Source organism: Ranitomeya variabilis, chromosome 2 (genome assembly GCF_051348905.1).
Source record: "Ranitomeya variabilis isolate aRanVar5 chromosome 2, aRanVar5.hap1, whole genome shotgun sequence".
In the NCBI taxonomy this organism is placed as follows: domain Eukaryota; kingdom Metazoa; phylum Chordata; class Amphibia; order Anura; family Dendrobatidae; genus Ranitomeya; species Ranitomeya variabilis.
The window spans coordinates 749,619,865-749,644,456 of record NC_135233.1 but is presented as its reverse complement, the minus strand read 5'-3'; the positions used below and the strand labels follow the sequence as shown (position 1 = coordinate 749,644,456).

The following is a 24,592-nucleotide window of genomic DNA, read 5'->3' as shown; positions in this document are numbered from 1 at the left end:
AGAGGATGGATATTTTCTCTGTTTTCATACCAATAAACACTTCTACAGGCAGGACAAACTGATATACACATGCAGAGGAGACATATACCCCAGGTTGTTATCCTCCACACAATCTAGGGTAAGAAGTTTCCAACGGATTTTTGTACTTTAGGTAAAGAAGCATAGACCCCAATGAAATGCCCCTTTTGACCACAGAAAAAACACAACCTAGTTTTGTGGCGAATTGTGAAGAAAAGAAAATAAGTTTGAATATGGCACCAGCCGCTCCTGTACAGTAGCAGCTATTGGCGATCTTTTTTCAAGATACATATATATACAGTGGATAAGGAAAGTATCATACCCCTTTACATTTCTCACTCTGTTTCATTGTAGCCATTTGGTAAATTCAAAAAAGTTTATTTTTTTTTCTCATTAATGTACACTCTTCACCCCATCTTGACTGAAAAAAACAGAAATGTAGAAAATTTTGCAAATTTATTAAAAAAATAAAAACTGAAATATCTCATGGTCATAAGTATTCAGACTCTTTGCTCAGTATTGAGTAGAAGCACCCTTTTGAGCTAGTACAGCCATGAGTCTTCTTGGGAATGATGCAACAATCACACCTGGATTTAGGGATCATCTGCCATTCCTCCTTGCAGATCGTCTCCAGCTCTGTCAGGTTGGATGGTCATCGTTGGTGGAAAGCCATTTTCAGATCTCTCCAAAGATGCTCAATTGGATTTAGGTAAGGGCTCTGGCTGGGCCAGTCAAGCATGGTCACAGAGTTGTTCTGAAGCCACTCCTTTGTTATTTTAGCTGTTTGTTTAGGATGATTGTCTTGTTGGAAGGTGAACCTTCGGCCAAGTCTGAGGTCCAGAGCACTCTGGAAGAGGTTTTCATCCAGGATATCTCTGTACTTGGCCGCATTCATGTTTCCTTCAATGACAACCAATCGTCCTGTCCCTGCAGCTGAAAAACACCCCCATAGCATGATGCTGCCACCACCATGTTTCACTATTGGGATTGTATTGGGCAGGTGATGAGGAGTGCCTGGATTTCTCCACACATACTGCTTAGAATTATCACCAAAAGGGTCTATCTTCATCTCATCAGACCAGAAAATCTTATTTCTCATAGTCTGGGAGTCCTTCATGTGTTTTTAGCAAACTCTATGCGGGCTTTCATATGTCTTGCACTGCGGAGAGGCTTCCATCGGGCCACTCTGCCATAAAGACCTGACTGGTGGAGGGCTGCAGTGATAATTGACTTTGTAGAACTTTCTCCCATCTCCCTACTGCATCTCTGGAGCTCAGCCACAGTGATCTTGGGGTTCTTCTTTACCTCCCTCACCAAGGCTCTTCTCCCACTATTGCTCAGTTTGGCTGGACAGCCAGGTCTAGGAAGTCTTCTGGTGGTCCCAAAATTCTTCCCTTTAAGGATTATGGAGGTCACTGAGCTCTTAGGAACCTTGAGTACTGGAAAAATTCTTTTGCAACCTTGTCCAGATCTGTGCCTTGCCACAATTCTGTCTATGAGCTCCTTGGCTAGTTCTTTGACCTCATGATTCTCATTTGGTCTGACATGCTCTGTGAGCTGTGAGGTCTTATATAGACAGGTGTGTGCCTTTCCAAATCAAGTCCTATCAGTTTAATTAAACACAGCTGAAAAACAATGAAGGAGTACAACCATCTCAAGGAGGGTCACAAGGAAATGGACAGCATGTGACTTAAATATGAGTCACTGAGCAAAGGGTCTGAATACTTATGACCATGTGATATTTCAGTTTTTCTTTTTTATTACATTTGCAAAAATTTCTAGATTTCTGTTTTTCAGTCAAGATGAGGAGCAGAGTGTACATTAATGTGAAAAAATAAACTTTTTTGAATTTACCAAATGGCTGCAATGAAACAAAGAGTGAAAAATTTAAAGGGGTCTGAATACTTTCCGTACCCACTGTATATAGTATTCATTATTTAAACTAGGGTGCAGGTTATTAAGGATCATTGACCTGTCAGAAGCCATACTGATGAATAAGTAACCACATGAAGACACCCCACAGCCCCACTCTGATGTACGAGCATATCAATAACTCAAAACTGAAAATAAAGATTAAACAACCACAAGATGAATTTAATTAATCAAGGTATCATTTTAGTCAGTATAACGGCGCCTGTTATGGTTCTCAATGGCAAGAGAACATAGCCCAGCAAACATAAGAACTAGCTCTTGGAAGGATGGAAACTAAACTGACCATGAACTAAACCTGCCGCACAACTAACAGTAGCCGGGTAGCGTAGCCTGCGTTTTATCCCTAGACGCCCAGCGCCGGCCGGAGGACTAACTAATCCTGGCAGAGGAAAATATAGTCCTGGCTCACCTCTAGAGAAATTTCCCCGAAAGGCAGACAGAGGCCCCCACAAATATTGGCGGTGATTTTAGAAGAAATGACAAACGTAGTATGAAAATAGGTTTAGCAAAATTGAGGTCCGCTTACTGGATAACAGGAAGACAGAAAGGGCACTTTCATGGTCAGCTGAAAACCCTATCAAAACGCCATCCTGAAATTACTTTAAGACTCTAGTATTAACTCATAACATCAGAGTGGCAATTTCAGATCACAAGAGCTTTCCAGACACAGAAACGAAACTACAGCTGTGAACTGGAACAAAATGCAAAAACAAACAAGGACAAAGTCCAACTTAGCTGGGAGTTGTCTAGCAGCAGGAACATGCACAGAAAGGCTTCTGATTACAATGTTGACCGGCATGGAAGTGACAGAGGAGCAAGGCTAAATAGCGACTCCCACATCCTGATGGAAACAGGTGCACAGAGAGGATGATGCACACCAGTTCAATTCCACCAGTGGCCACCGGGGGAGCCCAAAATCCAATTTCACAACAGTACCCCCCCCTCAAGGAGGGGGCACCGAACCCTCACCAGAACCACCAGGGCGATCAGGATGAGCCCTATGAAAGGCACGGACCAAATCGGAGGCATGAACATCAGAGGCAGTCACCCAAGAATTATCCTCCTGACCGTATCCCTTCCATTTGACCAGATACTGGAGTTTCCGTCTGGAAACACGGGAGTCCAAGATTTTTTCCACAACGTACTCCAACTCGCCCTCAACCAACACCGGAGCAGGAGGCTCAACGGAAGGCACAACCGGTACCTCATACCTGCGCAATAATGACCGATGAAAAACATTATGAATAGAAAAAGATGCAGGGAGGTCCAAACGGAAGGACACAGGGTTAAGAATCTCCAATATCTTGTACGGGCCGATGAACCGAGGCTTAAACTTGGGAGAAGAAACCCTCATAGGGACAAAACGAGAAGACAACCACACCAAGTCCCCAACACAAAGCCGAGGACCAACCCGACGCCGGCGGTTGGCAAAAAGCTGAGTCTTCTCCTGGGACAACTTCAAATTGTCCACTACCTGCCCCCAAATCTGATGCAACCTCTCCACCACAGCATCCACTCCAGGACAATCCGAAGATTCCACCTGACCAGAAGAAAATCGAGGATGAAACCCCGAATTACAGAAAAAGGGAGACACCAAGGTGGCAGAGCTGGCCCGATTATTGAGGGCAAACTCCGCTAAAGGCAAAAAAGCAACCCAATCATCCTGATCTGCAGACACAAAACACCTCAAATATGTCTCCAAGGTCTGATTCGTCCGCTCGGTCTGGCCATTAGTCTGAGGATGGAAAGCAGACGAGAAAGACAAATCTATGCCCATCCTAGCACAGAATGCTCGCCAAAATCTAGACACGAATTGGGTACCTCTGTCAGAAACGATATTCTCCGGAATACCATGCAAACGGACCACATTTTGAAAAAACAGAGGAACCAACTCGGAAGAAGAAGGCAACTTAGGCAGGGGAACCAAATGGACCATCTTAGAGAAACGATCACACACCACCCAGATGACAGACATCTTCTGAGAAACAGGAAGATCCGAAATAAAATCCATCGAGATGTGCGTCCAGGGCCTCTTCGGGATAGGCAAGGGCAACAACAATCCACTAGCCCGAGAACAACAAAGCTTGGCCCGAGCACAAACGTCACAAGACTGCACGAAGCCTCGCACATCTCGAGACAGGGAAGGCCACCAGAAGGACCTTGCCACCAAATCCCTGGTACCAAAGATTCCAGGATGACCTGCCAACGCAGAAGAATGAACCTCAGAAATGACTTTACTGGTCCAATCATCAGGAACAAACAGTCTACCAGGTGGGCAACGATCAGGTCTATCCGCCTGAAACTCCTGCAAGGCCCGCCGCAGGTCTGGAGAAACGGCAGACAATATCACTCCATCCTTAAGGATACCTGTAGGTTCAGAATTACCAGGGGAGTCAGGCTCAAAACTCCTAGAAAGGGCATCCGCCTTAACATTCTTAGAACCCGGCAGGTAGGACACCACAAAATTAAACCGAGAGAAAAACAACGACCAGCGCGCCTGTCTAGGATTCAGGCGTCTGGCGGACTCAAGATAAATTAGATTTTTGTGGTCAGTCAATACCACCACCTGATGTCTAGCCCCCTCAAGCCAATGACGCCACTCCTCAAACGCCCACTTCATGGCCAAAAGCTCCCGATTCCCAACATCATAATTCCGCTCGGCGGGCGAAAATTTACGCGAGAAAAAAGCACAAGGTCTCATCACGGAGCAATCAGAACTTCTCTGCGACAAAACCGCCCCAGCTCCGATTTCAGAAGCGTCGACCTCAATCTGAAAAGGAAGAGCAACATCAGGCTGACGCAACACAGGGGCGGAAGAAAAGCGGCGCTTAAGCTCCCGAAAGGCCTCCACAGCAGCAGGGGACCAATCAGCAACATCAGCACCCTTCTTAGTCAAATCAGTCAATGGTTTAACAACATCAGAAAAACCAGCAATAAATCGACGATAAAAGTTAGCAAAGCCCAAAAATTTCTGAAGACTCTTAAGAGAAGAGGGTTGCGTCCAATCACAAATAGCCTGAACCTTGACAGGATCCATCTCGATGGAAGAGGGGGAAAAAATATATCCCAAAAAGGAAATCTTTTGAACCCCAAAAACGCACTTAGAACGCTTCACACACAAGGAATTAGACCGCAAAACCTGAAAAACCCTCCTGACCTGCTGGACATGAGAGTTCCAGTCATCCGAAAAAATCAAAATATCATCCAGATACACAATCATAAATTTATCCAAATAATCACGGAAAATGTCATGCATAAAGGACTGAAAGACTGAAGGGGCATTTGAAAGACCAAAAGGCATCACCAAATACTCAAAGTGGCCCTCGGGCGTATTAAATGCGGTTTTCCACTCATCCCCCTGCTTAATTCGCACCAAATTATACGCCCCACGGAGATCTATCTTAGAGAACCACTTGGCCCCCTTTATGCGAGCAAACAAATCAGTCAGCAGTGGCAACGGATATTGATATTTAACCGTGATTTTATTCAAAAGCCGATAATCAATGCACGGCCTCAAAGAGCCATCTTTCTTAGCCACAAAGAAAAAACCGGCTCCTAAGGGAGATGACGAAGGACGAATATGTCCCTTTTCCAAGGACTCCTTTATATATTCTCGCATAGCAGCATGTTCAGGCACAGACAGATTAAATAAACGACCCTTAGGGTATTTACTACCCGGAATCAAATCTATAGCACAATCGCACTCCCGGTGCGGAGGTAATGAACCAAGCTTAGGTTCTTCAAAAACGTCACGATATTCAGTCAAGAATTCAGGAATCTCAGAGGGAATAGATGATGAAATGGAAACCACAGGTACGTCCCCATGCGTCCCCTTACATCCCCAGCTTAACACAGACATAGCTTTCCAGTCAAGGACTGGGTTATGAGATTGCAGCCATGGCAATCCAAGCACCAACACATCATGTAGGTTATACAGCACAAGAAAGCGAATAATCTCCTGGTGATCCGGATTACTCCGCATAGTTACTTGTGTCCAGTATTGTGGTTTATTGCTAGCCAATGGGGTGGAGTCAATCCCCTTCAGGGGTATAGGAGTTTCAAGAGGCTCCAAATCATACCCACAGCGTTTGGCAAAGGACCAATCCATAAGACTCAAAGCGGCGCCAGAGTCGACATAGGCATCCGCGGTAATAGATGATAAAGAACAAATCAGGGTCACAGATAGAATAAACTTAGACTGTAAAGTGCCAATTGAAACAGACTTATCAAGCTTCTTAGTACGCTTAGAGCATGCTGATATAACATGAGTTGAATCACCGCAATAGAAGCACAACCCATTTTTTCGTCTAAAATTCTGCCGTTCACTTCTGGACAGAATTCTATCACATTGCATATTCTCTGGCGTCTTCTCAGTAGACACCGCCAAATGGTGCACAGGTTTGCGCTCCCGCAGACGCCTATCGATCTGGATAGCCATTGTCATGGACTCATTCAGACCCGCAGGCACAGGGAACCCCACCATAACATCCTTAATGGCATCAGAGAGACCCTCTCTGAAATTCGCCGCCAGGGCGCACTCATTCCACTGAGTAAGCACAGCCCATTTACGGAATTTCTGGCAGTATATTTCAGCTTCGTCTTGCCCCTGAGATAGGGACATCAAGGCCTTTTCCGCCTGAAGTTCTAACTGAGGTTCCTCATAAAGCAACCCCAAGGCCAGAAAAAACGCATCCACATTGAGCAACGCAGGATCCCCTGGAGCCAATGCAAAAGCCCAATCCTGAGGGTCGCCCCGGAGCAAGGAAATCACAATCCTGACCTGCTGAGCAGGATCTCCAGCAGAGCGAGATTTCAGGGACAAAAACAACTTGCAATTATTTTTGAAATTTTGAAAGCAAGATCTATTCCCCGAGAAAAATTCAGGCAAAGGAATTCTAGGTTCAGATATAGGAACATGAACAACAAAATCTTGTAAATTCTGAACTTTCGTGGTGAGATTATTCAAACCTGCAGCTAAACTCTGAATATCCATTTTAAACAGGTGAACACAGAGCCATTCCAGGATTAGAAGGAGAGAGAGAGAGAAAGGCTGCAATATAGGCAGACTTGCAAGATATTCAATTACAAGCACACTCAGAACTGAAGGAAAAAAAAAAAATAAAATCTTCAGCAGACTTCTCTTTTCTCTCCTTTCTCTGTCAATTAATTTAACCCTTTTGGGCCGGTCAAACTGTTATGGTTCTCAATGGCAAGAGAACATAGCCCAGCAAACATAAGAACTAGCTCTTGGAAGGATGGAAACTAAACTGACCATGAACTAAACCTGCCGCACAACTAACAGTAGCCGGGTAGCGTAGCCTGCGTTTTATCCCTAGACGCCCAGCGCCGGCCGGAGGACTAACTAATCCTGGCAGAGGAAAATATAGTCCTGGCTCACCTCTAGAGAAATTTCCCCGAAAGGCAGACAGAGGCCCCCACAAATATTGGCGGTGATTTTAGAAGAAATGACAAACGTAGTATGAAAATAGGTTTAGCAAAATTGAGGTCCGCTTACTGGATAACAGGAAGACAGAAAGGGCACTTTCATGGTCAGCTGAAAACCCTATCAAAACGCCATCCTGAAATTACTTTAAGACTCTAGTATTAACTCATAACATCAGAGTGGCAATTTCAGATCACAAGAGCTTTCCAGACACAGAAACGAAACTACAGCTGTGAACTGGAACAAAATGCAAAAACAAACAAGGACAAAGTCCAACTTAGCTGGGAGTTGTCTAGCAGCAGGAACATGCACAGAAAGGCTTCTGATTACAATGTTGACCGGCATGGAAGTGACAGAGGAGCAAGGCTAAATAGCGACTCCCACATCCTGATGGAAACAGGTGCACAGAGAGGATGATGCACACCAGTTCAATTCCACCAGTGGCCACCGGGGGAGCCCAAAATCCAATTTCACAACAGGCGCCGACCTGACACTGTCTGTAGGTTACTCAGCACAATTCTGTTGACAGGCTCCCTTTAACTGGAAAGTAATTAATAGTCACACATACATCTGCCACTTTAATAAGGATGCTAAGTACATCACTGCCCTTCCAAAAATAGTAGAATTCTAGACTTAAAACAAAACTAAATTTCTAGATTTTTAGATTGAAATAAAATAATTACTATTTATAGACAGACATTCCAAACTACTGGGATGAAAGTTTACAATCCACACTCTACCTTTGCTCGATATGTACCATAAATAACCTTGCCTAATTACCCAATCCACTATAGAAGACAGGTAATCTCTGGTCAGTTTTGTAGGTGATACCAACCAATTTAAATCTGCTAGCTAATATTTACAGTATAGTTTTTTGCAGATTATCTATTCTGTGAGAGTTTGCAAAAATGTCCTGGCATTGTAACACTGTAGAGCAGTGTCTCCCAAACTCCAGTCCTAACGGACTCCATGGGTCATGTTTTCAGGATTTCCATAGTGTTGCACAGGTGAGACAATTCCTGATGCCTTGATGATACTTCCACTACTTGAGCAATACTAAGGAAATCCTGAAAACATGACCCGTGGGGTCCGTGAGGACTGGAGTTTGGGAAACTCTGCTGTAGAGGAAAAGAATGATGAATCTTTTTTAGCTACATTCTATTCCAAATTGAATATATAATTTTAGTGATGATAGCCTTGTGGGACTTAGAAGTTTACTGAATACTGTAATATATCTGATTTCAGCGGATAAAATTTGAGCTTCTGTGTACTTAGAAACCCGCTACTTTTTTGGAGGATCTAACTGTGGGAAGAGTTTTAGTTAAGTCAAGTAATATTAGGACAGTGACCGAATCTTTGTGATTTGTGCTCTGCATGCCACTATTTCGGATTTAAAATGAAAAAACTGAAATGTATTTGAAGTGTAGACTTTCAGGTTGAATAAGGGGGTTGAACAGCAATATTCTGTTAAATGTTTAGGAATTGCACCCATTTTTCTACAAAACGTTATCATTTCAGGGGCTCAAAAATAACTGCAAAAATTAACTTTAAACATAAATAAAATGTTCATTTTTAATACTTTAATAGAGAATCTTTTACAAGCTATTCCTAAAGTTTGGAAGCCATGGACATCACCAAACTTTGGCTTTCCTCCTTTGTTATGCTTTGCCAGGCCTTTACTGCAGCTGACTTTAGTTGTTGCTTGTTTCTAGGTCTTTCTGCCTTAAGTTTTGCCTTAAGCATTTCAAATGTACGCTCGATGGGGTTGAGATCTGGTGACTGACTCAGCCATTGCAGAATATTCTACTTCTTTGCTTTAAAAAATCTCCTGCGTTGATTTCACAGTATTTTTTGTGTCGTTGTCAATCTGTGCTGTGAATAGCTGTCCAATCAACCTTTCTGTATTTGGTTGAATGTGAGCAGAAAGTATATCTCTGTACACTTCAGAATTCCTCCGGCTGCTGCTGTCTTCAGTCCCATCAACAATGAACACTAGTGACCCAGTGCCATTGAAAGTCACGCATGCCCATGCCATCACACTGCATCCACAGTTATTTTACAGGAGATATGGTGTGCTTTGAATCATTTGATGATCCAAGCCTCCTACATACTTTCTTATTCCCATCATTCTGGTACAGGTTGATCTTAGCTTTATCTGGCAAAGAATACTTTCTAGAACTGGAATAGATTGTTTAGATGTTTTTTTTTTGCCAAAGTCTAAACTGTGCTTTCTATTTTTAATACGGATTAATGGTTTACACCTTGTGGTGAACCCTCTGTATTTGATCTCTTGAAGGCTCATGAAGTCTTCTCTTTATGATAGACATAGATACTGAAACACCATATGCACATGTAACACCTGGAATCAGCTCCAGACCTTTTAACTGCTTAATTCATAATGTATTAATGAGGGAATAGCCCATGCAGCCCATTAAAAAGCTTTTGAGATAATGCCTGGATATCAATACTCTCAAATTCAAGGTGAAATTCTACTCTTTAATCCCATATTGATCATTTAACTTTTACTTGGATATGCTTTGGTAAACAGCTAAAATTCCAAAACTTGTGCCATTGTCCAAATATTTCCATAGGCGCTTTGTTATAGAACTGAGCTCTAATTGCTTCAAACACACATTAAAACATTAATTTTCTTGACAATTAATCTGAGACCAATCTAACATACGTTGATCTATTTTAAATCTTGAAACTAGATATATCCATCTATCTCTATTTCCGTGTCATGATTTCTTCAAACTTTTTAATTTGTGACACAACATAAGCATTTTTATTAATACAAAAATTAAAAGGGTATCCCAGAATTTTTTCTTCTCACGTTCCCTGTAGCCTAGTAAACTCTCTAGAGTAACACTACCATGCTTTCAGATACTGGCTAATTTCTTATTGCTCTTTATGTTGTAGCTCCTCCATATTTGTTCAGAGTGCAATGAGTGCTTTTTCGGTGTAAACTATATTTCTCACAAGCATTTCTCCTTTTCCAGACTCTCTGCATGTCCTTGTTTATAGCTATTATTTTCCTTCAAACTGCACTGTGATCTGCATGTGACAACTGAGGCAAAGCTATCAGGAAGATAAATAATATTGTGTATAGTTTCTAATACTACATCAAGTCTGTCTACCCTGCCCAACCAATCACAAAGCATCTTGTATTTTCCCAGATCTGTTTTCAAAATAAAAGCTGAGCTTTAATTGCGTGTTGTGGGGAGAGAAGACAGTTTTTCTTTTAGAAAGTATAGGTAAATGAGACACAGTTGTCTATATTGTATATTGTAATTATAACAAATATGGACAGATATATTAATGCTTTAATGAGGAAAACCATTGATAGTTTTGTGATTGGAATGTCTGTGTTTTCTACACTCTTCAACATTGAAATTGCAACACAAGAAGGAAAAGTTGTGAAATTATGGAAATCGCAAGATCAATAGACATGGTAGTGATATGCAAATTATGACAAAATTGATTTATTCAGTATTGTGTGTGAGCATCATGTGAAGAAATACATGCTCTTACACACCTTGGAATACTATCAGTGAGGTTGTTAATGGTTTCTAAGGAATATCCTGCTATGTTGAATGCACCTGGGTATACAAATTATTATTATTATTATTATTATTATTATTTATTTTTATAGCACCATTGATTCTATGGTGCTGTACATGAGTAGGGGTTACAACATCAGCTTGTGGCTCCCTTTGCAATTACCAACTAATGAGATATTAAATGTGCTGGATGAGAGACAAGTCCAGCAATGCTCTAGGCCATGGTAGCAAATTTAGACCACGCAGACTCACAGTAGTATAAGCAACATGAAACCTGACGTTGTCTTGTTAAAAAATGGCCCCAGGTACTTCTCTGAGAAATGGCCATACCAAAGATTTCACAGCCAAATCAGTATAATGCAGATTTGTTAGTGTACCTGAAATGAAGACAAGAGGGGTCCGACTATTGCAAATTATGCCACCACTCACTATAATTCCAGGAATAGGACCGGTATGATGTTTCCTCATGAAGGTGTCTGTATGCTTTCCAGACCAATGTGGCATCCAGCCTACATAGTCTCTAGACCAATCTCCAGCTTTCATTGCGTCGAAGACAAAAATGGGACTCATCTATGAAGAGGATAGACTTCCATTCCAGCCTTCATTGTCATCTTGCTCTGCACCATGATAACCTTTGAGAGCTGTAGCATGAAGTCAATGGAACATCTATAACTGGACTTCTAGCCCAATGCTGTGCAAGCATTTTCTAATAGTTGAAATCAGCCATGTTTAAACTCTAGGCTTCATATGTGACATTCAATTTTACTTGCAGTACAGAATGAATTAATATTGCAACCAGTGGTACAGCCATTTTTCCGAAGGGTCCCAGGAAGTTTTTCAATATGACACCAGACTGCATGTTGCTTGTGTGACTGTGAACAGTCTGTGTGGCCTAAACTTGATATCATCTCCTATAGCATCTCTGGATTTGTTTCTCCATCACACGCTTCTGGGACATAATTGGTCAACAATTGCAAAAAAGGGAGCTGTCCGCAGCAGAACTTGATGATTTATGTGCCTTTAGCATGGCAGAACATTTCTCAGACAATTGTTAATTATTTATTGATACAATACCAAGGGGTGAAAGCGAGTGTATTTCTGAGCATGACATTCACACTCAATACTAAAAAGTCAAAATTTTTTTAAATTACGCCTTGCAATGTTGAGGAGTGGATATAGAAGAATACCAAGTAGCTAACAAGCTGGTGCAACCTGTCGTGAAAGAACTACAGGATGTAACCATGAGCAAAGCTTTTGACCCACCTCTGATGGGTTTTCATTTGGCGATATCATAAGCAGGGAGCACTTTTGGAAATTGATTGCTTTTGACAACTTTATTTATTTTAGGATTTTAAGCCAGTGAGCTACAGTTGATACTTTTGGAATAAGGCTTTAAGAAAAATATATAAAAAGTATAAAGAACTGATTCTATATAAAATACAAATAGCAAACCTATGATATGCTTGTGTCACAGACTCTGCAGGTTCTCGTGTCAGCTGAGCAGAGATATGGTTCATATGCCTTATAGAGAACTCTAGCTACAGTGCAGATACTGGATTCCCATGGAAAAATATTTCTACTAGAAGTGCTGCTATTCTCTTATGAGCCAGATTTCTTTTAAAGTGCACATCAATGACATCTAACTTCAGACTCTTGCAATAAATAAGCAATGGATTAAAAAATATATTCCATCACTTTTATTTTTATAGATTTATTGGCCAATCTGGTTGAAATTAAGACACTCAGACTGTTCTGTACTGAAGAAAACCAGATGTCCCGGTTAAGTGCTATATAAATATCCCAAAACATTTAACGTGTGAACCATGAAGAACCAACAAAGACATTTTTCCCTCAGTAATGCCAGCCAAAACAGCAAAATGTTAGCAAACAAAGACACTTTTTCAGCCATGATGGAAAATAAAGACTCCCCACTTTACTTACGTGAGAACATAATTCACACTGACAATGCAGTGAGGTCTTGAGGATCGGCTGTTGTGCACAATTGTAGCATAGCTCTGCACCCACACCCAGCCGCCATGTTTCGCCAGGAACCGATAGTACTTAGTAGTGACTTGACCTTTTACCAGCACTGCAAAGAGAATTAGAAAGACATACTTTGTTGGTGTCTAGTTGTCGAATCTACACGTTTTATATGTAATTTCAAGTATAGCTATTTCATCAAAGAGGTAAATAATAAACAAGGATTTTCACAGCTTTTAAGTATATGTGATGACAATTGTATCATATCAAGTACGTTTTTTCATCTGAAACTTTTTTCACAAAAATAAATCTTAATATATACTTACCTTGTAATGTCTTCACATCCTGTTCTGTCCTGATGTGTCCGGATCCCAGAATTCCAAGCAGCGGAATTCACCGACTGCCATATTAGGACACCCAAGAGATGGGTGTCTCAATATGGAAACCGCTGGTGGTATCAGCCTCTTGCGCGGTACCACCAGCGGAACACCGTCGCGACACACACACACACACTGTATACGCCAAACGCACCACACACCACACACACACTGTATATGCCGTACGCAACACACACACACACTGTATACGTCAAACGCACCACACACCACACACACACACTGTATATGCCGTACGCAACACACACACACACTGTATACGCCAAACGCACCACACACACTGTATACGCCGTACGCAGCCTCTTGCTCGGTACCACCAGCGGAACACCGTCGCAAACACGCCACCGCAGGGATCAGTCAAATGATTCACTATCCGCTGCCATCTTTGTACAGGAGGAGCACGAGATGACATGAGAGGAGAAGACAGCAGATGGGGAGAGAGAAAGCGCACAGGAGTGAGAGAGACAGAGCACAGGGGGGATACAGCTCAAATGGGACAGCACATGAGGGGAGAACACAGTACAGGAAGGAGAAAGACAGCAGACAAGGGGGATAGCACATGGGGTAGACAGGTCAAAGAAGAGAGCACAGATGGGAGAAGTCAGCACATGGCGAAAGAGAGTGGATAGGTGGGTGAGCACATGGAGAGATATTCTCAATGCTGGAAAGTCTGCCCCCATAGTGACATCACCGCCCTCCTGATGCGATAGCATCGGGCCTCAATCTAGTGTAATAATATTGCTTTTATGGCCACATATTTCATTACATGTGACTAAGAATATAAATAATATTATACATCTCATTTAGTTTAGATAAATGTCAGCTGACAGCTATTTCTTTTTACTCCCCTGACATATGAACACTCAGATAGATGAACAATTATGTGTTTTCTAAAGGAAGAAAGAACTAGACTACTGCCCGACAACTCAGGCAGTGGTTTATTTGTCTGTAGAACGAAAGGATCAAGAGTTTGAATTCAAGCCACCCTACCAATATCTTCTGTAACATCATCAGTTCAGGGAGAATCAGGAGCTTCTCATATATATTAGTGTATAGTTGTTAGTCACGAATGTCCAGAACATAGAGTTATGGCCAATAATCAATAAAAGCCAATAATCAGCCTTTCTCAGGCCAGAACTGAGTGTCTCTAATAAAAATTAATTAATTTTATCAATATGGCTCTCTTCGTTACGCAGGCTGTTTCAGCTCTGGCCTGAGTTAGGCTGATTATTAGTGTATAGTTGGCCTAATTTAATCTAATGTGTATAAAGACCTTTAAATTTACTATATATCCTCCTAAACACACTTATTTTAAAGTAATATACATTATTAAAATGATTCTCTTTCATTATATAAAAAATAAATAAATCAGATACTAACAAAGTGTGACCCATGAGCTACATATGACCCTTTGGCTGTTCCTGTCCAACCTGTGGAGTCTACTTTTCACCAGCATCGGCATACTCAGATAGTTGGAGGAAACTGTGTGAGGGGTCCTTTATACCTTGTGGAGGGGAGCTGTAGGTAATATCATACTGTGCGGGTGGATCTGTGGGGCCCACAATACTGAGTGAGTAAGGGGGTATTGAGGAATCATACTGTGTGGGAAGCTGTGAAGGAATCATATTGCATTGGGGAATGTGTGGGCCATCATACAGGGTGGGGAGGCTGTGGAGGACATCATACTGTGTGTAGGGAACTATGGAGACATCATTCAGTGTGTGTAGGGCTGTGGGACCCTCATACTGTTTGTGAGAGGCCATCATGCTGTGTCAGTGTCTGCAGGGGCATTATATGCTGCGTTTGGGGCTGTGGGAGCATCATAAAGTGTGTGGGTAACTCTAGTACATCATTCTATATGTAGGGGTATTATTCTGTGGGGTTTACCGTGAGGCATCATACTGAGTGGGGATGAGCTGAGTTGAACAATAAGCCCTATCATAAAGTGCGGCCTATCATAAAGTGAATTATCATTAGAAGCTAGTCAACATACTTAATTCTGCTCAATATTAAAAGATGCAATTATTATATAGTAATAATAAAATAATAATAATAATGGGCAGCATCAAGTCACTGTCTATCATGGGACCCCTTCGGAAATTAATTGTCCACTTCTGAGATAAACTGATTGTGTATGTTGGTTTAAAGAAAGGAGGAATTCCAGCTTAAGGCTACTTTCACACTTCCGTCTTATGGCGTACGTCGCAATGCGTCGTTTTGGAGAAAAAATGAATCCTGCAAAGTTGTCCGCAGGATGCGTTTTTTCTCCATAGACTTGGATTAGCGATGCATTGCGACGTATGGCCACACGTCGCATCTGTCGTGCGACGGATGCGTCGTGTTTTGGCGGCCGCGACGCACAAAAAAACATTCAATGTAACGTTTTTTTGTCCGTCGGTGCCGCTTTTTCCGACCGTGCATGCGCAGCCAAAACTCTGCCCCCTCCTCCCCGCTCATCACACTGGGCAGCGGATGTGTCGTAAGACTGCATCCGCTGCCCACGTTGTGCTAAATTTAGCACAACGTCCGTCAGTACGTCGGGCCGACGGTTTGCGATGGCCCCATACCGACGGAAGTGTAAAAGTAGCCTTAGGCCATCTAAAAGCGCCAGACCCAATACATATATTAAATGCCAGCTACAGTGTTCCTAAGTATAGCACAGTCACCAAATTCATGCACTCTTGCTGTTTTCTTCGCTGTTATCTACTGCTGCTCACTGTGCGGAGGGAGATGCTGTGTGCTGTCTGTGAATGAGAATCAGGCTAGCGTGCTAAGTATAATAGATCCTTCCCTCCTTATTCACAAAAAATGTTCCTCCCTGTGGTTAAAAGAACAGACAATGCTGAAATTGCTATTGTTCAGCGAGTGTCATTCCCTAGTGTAAATGTGTTGATCTTTTCATTGGAATAATGTGGGTGGCATCTCAGTAAAGATGTTGACTCCTAGGAAGTGATGCCTTATGGATGGTGGGTCTCCATGAACCAAGCACTAGATACACTTGTTTTTTCTAATGTGTATTCTGCAGGAACTACACTATATACAAGGTACTATGTGCGGACAAGCAGTGCTCTCCCTGCAATGAGGGGGGAGTAGCTCTCAGGGACTGAATGGCTGCAGAATACATACGCAGCGTGAGCACATACAAAGCTAGGCTCAGATAACTGACATTTTTTATTACATTTTATTTTTAAAGCTACAACCATGTTGGGAATATAATATGACTGCATAAGACATACACAAAGGCCACATTTCTTTTCTATTAACTATATATATATATATATATATATATATATATATATATATCATTACTAAATGTATTACATTTCGAAGCACAATATACAGTATGGACATGTGAGCCAAAGTAAAGGCAATGACAGATGATTACATAAACAATATCCATAAAGAGATTGGGCATTTTGGAAAATTATTACATTATTCAATTTGAACTGGACATGCAAGGATAAGAGTAAAACAGTTTTATTAAAATTTAGGTCATTTAGCTCACATATATCTCACATATAGCTTACAAGAAGTAAGAACCACGTTATCCTAAATGTACAAATATGATGAATGAAAAGATTGTAATTTGGCATCACTTTCCCTTTTTGTCACTTTGTACACAATGATTCACAAAACAAAAACCATTGAAATCCAACTAATCAAAAGGGACAAGGCTGGACACAATAGGGTGCAAGGGCCCAGACAACGCAAGAGCAACCATGCCAAGCAGACACGCCTGACTGACAATTATCTACTAAAGGAAAGTGTAGTAAGAAGCCTATGAATGAGAATCAAAGATAAGTGCCTGCGCATGGATGTACTCAAGTGTGAAAGTATATTATGGACAATCACATAAAGGAATTGTGTCTAGTATATAGTAAATAGCACAATGAGAAATGTTGCAAATACTATTACAAATCTGATATTGTCTCTTTTTTTTTTTACTTTGCAGCAGATTGATAATAATTATGCTAATGTGAGTAAGACCAAGATAATAAAGCAGCATTATCCATTAATAGTGTAGAGCGGGCTTGTCTCTTTACTACTTTGACAGTGAGTGGCACATCTGTCAATCCTCAGAGCATCTATGCCCCACCAGCGAGAGCTCATAGATCCTGCTGGGGAAAAATGTGCAGTGAATACTATTGTGTTCATCACATGGAGCACTTCCAACATATTCTCAGTGTTGGTAATAACCATGTCCTATAGTCTTTATAGCTCAATAGTCAGATTGGACACATGTCATCTATGAAATTTCAATATTAAGACTGCAGTGAATAATCTGCAGTGTCCTTGCCAGCAGAACATATTGTACTTATACATGTCATTTATTTGGAATTTGTTTAATTTAATAACACATTTTTGGCATTATTTATCATTCAAGAAGTAATTCTTTACATTGATAATGTGGATCATGTATTATCAGGATATTTTTGTATCTGACCGGCCACATTTTCATTAATTAGACTATATCATTTTTCAATTTCATTGTAATAGCAAACACACTAATGTCCGTGATTTCATATTTCTAACCGTGACTATTATAAACTATAAAATAAGGTTTTGACTTGTAGAATCAGGCTGCAGCATTATGCCAATAGATAGAGATGATACAAGTGGGATCTCAACCTATCATACTGTATGTATGGCGTTGAAGGTGGGAAACCCTCTAGAATTGACTTTAACCCAAATTATGAAATGTGTCAGTTAGATTAAGTTTTAGGACATATTTCTTTGTTACCTTTCCATCAGCCAAACAAAAAACAGAAATTGAACATCGCCACATAGTTCTAACTGGAAAATGTAGTTTTCCTACAAAGCAAAAGATGATGCTAAGGGACACTCATGAAATTAAGAGATAATTAATGAATAAACTAAATCCTTACATAAGTGATGTGCACACCGCAAGTGAAATGTGTCACATCCATGAACATGATGATACAATGTCTTCTCAATAAGATCTTGAGGTTCATATCCAGTTAACTCTGCAACTCTAAAGGGAAGAAAGCACATAATGAGCATAACATCCCAAAGTTACTTCCGTAGTTTAAGATAAATTCTATCTAATCTCCTGTACTCAGACCATTTATGATGATACTGACAGCTTATGTTAATACAAAAATAATGTATCATGTTAAAAATAAATTTAACAAGAACATAATCTATACGTTTACTTGAACTGAGCTTCACTCAGTGATAAAAAACGAATCATTTATAACACATATTCTGTTACTAAATACTTAGTGATGACAAGCTTACCTGGAATCTAGAAATATTAGCTTCATATCAAGGCTAGCTCTGAACATGAACATATTGCTATGGAGTTTGATCTCAGTGACGGCACTGGGAGGGAGGGAATGGCCAACGGCAACCAAGCCTACATTTTGGTAACAGCCATCAAACGGAGACATATCTAGACTATACTGTCTGATCTTCAGATATCCACTGCAATGAATGACCTGTAAAACATGGAAATGAAAACATCAGATTACTTCTAATTTAAAATTCTGCTTCCGTTCATATTTATAGAATTGATGATCACATAGACAACATCCAAGTTTCTTAAAATATATTCTGTTGTTTACAACTATAGGTAAAGTACTCTTTTGTATATAAATTCAAAAAAATTCAAGGCCTCATTCCCATATATTTGTCCATAATTGTAAAATACTGGAGGGGGACTGATGCCAGAACCGACCCCATATGTCTATGTAATCATTCCAGTCATCTGGCACATCAGTTCTAAAAACAGATAAAGAAGTATTTGGATTATTTTCATCAGTTGTGTCCAATTCAGATATGAAAATACTGGCTGGACACGTTTGATAAATTTGCACCACCCAGCTAAGACATCTACAAGATAAAACACTTAAAAATTGATTTAAAAAAATAGATTGTTGAGTTTCCCACTGTTGACAGTCACCTACCTTATATCCCCCACAAGTTAGACCTGCATTCCGCTTTGCCAGCACACACTTCATCCGTAGGAAGAAAGAACGCTCTATTTCATATTCTGTAAGGCAAGTGAACTAAAATTAGTCTCTGAGTAGGTGACACTGATCTGAGCCTCCATATTCAGAAAGAGAGGGCTAGGTAGTGAGTTACCCTGCACAAAGTGGGAATGATATGGTTGGTGTGCGGTAAGCACTGCAGTCATCTCATCATGATCAGCGGGGTGAATGTACTCATAGATGCTATTTCCAGTCAATTCTACCTACAGGAAGAGAGGATCATCAATGGAGTCAAATACAAATAATAAAAATGCACACTACATGTACAAAACATCTGAGAAAGAGGCAGACTTTAATGATAAAATTATTAGGAATAGAAGAATTGTATGCGGTAAATAAAATATACAAATCTGTGACACAGACAAATGCAATTGTAACTGCATTCCCACTAGAACTGGGGGTATTGACAGAATGCATGTCAACTCTTTATCAATACTTGTTGGATGATAAGATACTCTTATTAACACCTGCGGGTGTGAGTAACTAGACAAGCACAAATAGTTGCTCATAATTGCTTACCTGTGATAAGCCCAGGTGAACCGAAGCAGTCTCGGAGATATACATGATTTTCCCATCAGGTGCCACCACAAAGATGAAACCATCCAAGGTCTATGCAGGAGAATGGAAATAAAATAAACAGAAGATTCAGACTCCCTGATCTGAATACCTAGCGTGCAGCAATTTAAATACAATTTACATTTTGAAAGCACTTGGGTGGTCAGATGTCCCTTCACCTCTTGCTTAAACATCTCATTGTTGAATCAAACATGGCATTAGACAGGAGAGTGCTATATGGGAAATGGGTTTAATCTTCTATTGTTTAACATTTCCAACGCTTATCACCTGTAAACACTGTGAAGATATATGGCTCTCAGCAGGGAAAGTGGCTTTAAGCTACTACAATGCAGAAATTGACTTTACAGACTATTCTGCCTCTCACTTCACTGGTGCCTGATAAACAGTTTATACAAGTAACAACAGGGGATTAGATATGTATTTTCCTAAGCACAACAATCAGTTATTCCATTACAATGTTATTTCCCAGACTTAGTATACAGGAACAATATAGTCAGATGGAACTCCTGGCTTCATGGAAGAAGTTATTATATAGAAGAAGTACATGTATCTACCATTTACATAAATACAAATCTATAAAAATAACAAACATTTTACTAGAATTGAGTAAGTTCTAGTTTATAAATATTTACTAAACTAATAAATAGATGTAAATATCACTCTAAACTGTAGCATAACGATAACAGAGCACTTACTCTTTGGCAATGTGGGAATGCATGTAGAAGTTTATAAGTTACACAATGTGATAATTAAATGTGTGCTGAAAGGTCTGCATTCTTTAATCATTAATTGGAAATAGCTGTTTCCCTGCATGTTCTACCTGTAAAAGATGAGATCCCAGTTCTCGACCAACATTATCCAAGGTACTAGGTCTGCTGGAATGGCCCCAGGCTTCTCCGAGTCCTGTATGCATAAACAAATAGAAGAATTGGTGAGAAAGCTGGATGTGGACTCTTGGACCAGAGGTCATCTGCTACATTATCTCACTGCAAACAGCAGCTTTTCATTCCAAACACAATGCATTTCAAATACTACGAAACCTTGACATAAGGCAGCGCCTGACTGCTGTAAATTCTCGATATAAATAAATGCACATCGTAAAGGCCCCGTCTCACTAAGCGACGCTAAAGCGATCCCGACAACGATACGACCTGTTAGGGATCGTTGCTGCGTCGCTTTGTGGTCGCTGGTGAGATGTCAAACAGTGAGATCTTCCAACGATCGCAGCTGCGATCTCACTGTTTGACATCTCACCAGCGACCTGTAGCGACCTGTACAACGATGTCACATGGGAGCTATTATGACGATTCAGTGTCTGAGTCGTCAACGAGGTCGTTGGTAAGGTGTCAAACACAGCGATGTGTGCTACCCAGCGGGACCTCAACGATCAAAAAACTGTCCAGGCCATTCCGACACGACCAGCGATCTCACAGCAGGGGCCTGGTCGCTGCTACGTGTCACACATAGCGAGATCGCAACTGAGGTCGCTGTTGCATCACAAAACTTGTGACTCAGCAGCGATCTCGCTAGCGATCTCGCTTAGTGAGACGGGGGCTTTAGTCTTATAGTATAGTGGAATAGTTGCAGGACAAAGAAACCTGATTAAGTAGCTGCTCCTACAGTCACTAAAATAATTCTTATTATTTTCTTTAATGAACCTATAATAACACTTAGATAGATTAGATAGATAGATAGATAGATAGATAGATACATTGGATAGATAGATAGATAGATAGATAGATAGATAGATAGATAGATAGATAGATAGATGATAGGTTAAAGATGACACATTTCCTTTGTATTTTAGGCAAAAAAATATATTGTCATTTTTTACATTTTAAAGATTACAAAAACGAAAATGGTCTGGTGCAAAAGTTTGAGCACCTTTGGAAATTTGTGCATGTTCACTTTGACAAAGGTTTCAGACCATAATAAGCCTGTTAAAGTTATGGCTTGTTCACTATAATCATTAGGAAAGGCTAGGTGACGCAAATTTCCCCCTTTTACATAAACCCAACCTCCTCTAAACTTGTGCCAAAAAACAGCAGCCATGGGTTCTTCTAAGCTACTGCCTAACGCTCTGAAAATGACAAAGGTGGATGCCCACAAAGCAGGAGAAGGCTATAAGAAAATAGCAAAGCATTTTCAAGTTGCCCTTACCTCAGCTCAAAATGTAATTAAGAAATGGTAGTTAACAGGAACAGTGGAGGTCAAGATAAGGTCTAGAATATCAAGCAAAATTTCAGTGAGAGCTGCTCGTAGGTATGCTAGAGAGGCAAATCAGAACCCCCGCTTGACTGCAAAAGATCATCAGAAAGATTTTGCAGACTCTGGAGTTGTGGTATGTTGTTCTACTGTTTACAGACACCTGCACAAATATGATCTTCATGGAAGAGTCATCAGAAGAAAACCTCTCCTGCATCCTCACTATAAAGTTCAGCATCAAAAGCATGCAAAAGAGCATCTAAACAAACCTGATGCTTTTGAAAACAAGTCATTTGGACTGATGAGGTTAAAATAGAACTCTTTCACCACCATGATCAAAGTTATGTGTGGAGAAAAAAGGGCACAGAATTTCAGGAACAGATCATCTCGCCAACCTTTAAGCATGGGGGTATATCAATCATGCTTTGGGTTGTGTTGCAGTAAATGGCATGGAGAAAATTTCACAGATAGAGGGAAGAATGGATTCAGTGAAATTTCAACAACTTCTTAATGCAAACATAACACTATCTGTAAAAAAGCTAAAGTTGAAAAGAGGATGGCTTCTACAAATTGATAACGATAGCAAACAGATGTCAAAATCGACAGTAGACTACCTCAAAAGTGCAAGCTGAAGGTTTTAAATTGGCCCTCACAGTCCCCTGTTCTGAACATCATTGAAAATCTGTGGCAAGACCTCAAAATAGCAGTGCATGCAAGACGACCCAGGAATCTCACAGAACTAGAAGAATTTTCCAAAGAAAAATGGATGAAAATCATTCAAACAAGAATTGAAAAACTCTTGGCTGGCTACAAAAAGTGTTTACAAACTATGATTCTTTCAGAAAGGTGTGCTACTAGGTATTAACCATGCAGAGTGCCCAAACTTTTGCAATGGACCATTTTCTGTTTTGTAGTTTTTAAAATGGAAATACATGAAAATGTATTTATTTTTTTGCCTAAAATGCAAAGAAAATTTGTTATTTTTAAGTTTAGGCCTTTAAGAGATCATTTCATCTGCAACTTGCAAAACTGTTCACAATAAGAGTAATTTTTATGAGGGGTGCCCAAACTTTTACATTCTACTGTATGCACCGTTCAGTTATTTGTTTGTAAACATACAATAGCTAAATCTTTTTTTTATCAAAATATGCAAACTATTAATGAGTTAAAAGAAAATAAAAAAACTTTACACTGTCATGCATATTGCTATTGTATTGGACTGCATATTGTTTTAATCATTAGAGCAATATATTTTCCTCCCTAACTGATGATGATGATGTCTGTAAAGAACTTTGGAAGTTATTGACGCCTTATAAGGGAGTAACAACAATAAATAAACTAAGCACAGCAAGGTATAACTATAGGCATGCATTTAGAAATTATGGATCTGAGTCTTCTGAATTACTCCTCAATCAATCTCTCAAACATCCACTCCTATAGAGGTAGACAGAAACAATTCCCAGTTCTCCACTTTCGTCTCACTCTTGTCTGCCTCTCTTGTGTTGCTTTTGGGCCTTCTGGCATTATTGTACCATAGGACAGCATACAAAAGGTATGAACATTGTGAGCCCTCGTGGGCAGGGTCCTCTCTCCTCCTGTACCAGTTGTGACTTGTATTAAGATTATTGTACTTGTTTTTATTATGTATACCCCTCCTCACATGTAAAGCGCCATGGAATAAATGGCACTATCATAATAATAATAATAATAACATTACAAAACACATTAACACTATAAGCTATTGATGCAAACATCATCTATGGATATCAGTGTTGCATCAGATGAATGTGAGTCAAACTTGCTGATTTCGGATAGACTTCCTAAGTAATGTGCATTGAGGTCTTCCAACTGTACTCCATTGGCAAATGTTAGGTAAAGAAGGGCATTCTGGATTTAAACTTCTTTTGTTCCTACAGAAGATAAGCTGCTTCCAGTGAAGTCTAGAAGCCGATTATTCTCCGATTGCCATTGACAAGAAAGGCATTGGGCAAGTGTGAATGTCTAAAGGGGGAGAACAAGTATTTTATCTTAAAGGGAACCTGTCACCCCGTTTTTTGAAGATGAGCTAAAAATAGCGTTAAATAGGGGCAGAGCTGGGCGTTACATTAGTGTCTTTGTGTGCCTTTATTACCCACCTATGCTGCCGAAATACCTTTGTAAAGTCGCTGTTTTCTGCTGTCACTTACGCTGGTCTGGTCCTATGGGCGTGGTGACAGCGCTGTTTCTCCCCCAGAATCCTGCTCATCATTACGTTGGTGGCGTAGTGATGTGCGCATGTCCAAAAGGCGAAGCCACTGCCCAGGTGATGAAAAACAGCGCGATCTGCGCTATTCAGCCGTTTACCGGTGGGCGCGGCCATCTTTCCTGTGGCCGCGCGTGCGCAGATGGAGCGTTCTGCTGCCCGGGGCTTCAGGAAAATGGCCGCCGTGATCTCCATCTGCGCATGCTCTCACGTCTAAATATTTTTTTTAA

The 24,592-nt window shown here is 40.6% G+C and overlaps 1 protein-coding gene across 2 annotated transcripts in view; it reads right to left on the bottom strand.

Annotated features, from left to right (window-relative positions):
• SIM1 (SIM bHLH transcription factor 1) overlaps window positions 1-24,592 on the bottom strand; it is a 195,169-nt gene that overhangs the window by 121,352 nt on the left and 49,225 nt on the right. The window contains exons 3-9 of one of the 2 annotated variants that reach the window (XM_077289662.1): window positions 20,736-20,818; window positions 19,859-19,948; window positions 19,434-19,542; window positions 19,256-19,341; window positions 18,588-18,787; window positions 18,215-18,321; window positions 12,895-13,042 (exon numbers count right to left, since the gene is read on the bottom strand). In XM_077289662.1, the coding sequence (XP_077145777.1) occupies window positions 12,895-13,042; window positions 18,215-18,321; window positions 18,588-18,787; window positions 19,256-19,341; window positions 19,434-19,542; window positions 19,859-19,948; window positions 20,736-20,818 (823 nt within the window). Of the gene's footprint in view, window positions 1-12,894; window positions 13,043-18,214; window positions 18,322-18,587; window positions 18,788-19,255; window positions 19,342-19,433; window positions 19,543-19,858; window positions 19,949-20,735; window positions 20,819-24,592 lie in introns of those variants that run through there. The other variant, XM_077289663.1, reaches the window with a different exon arrangement.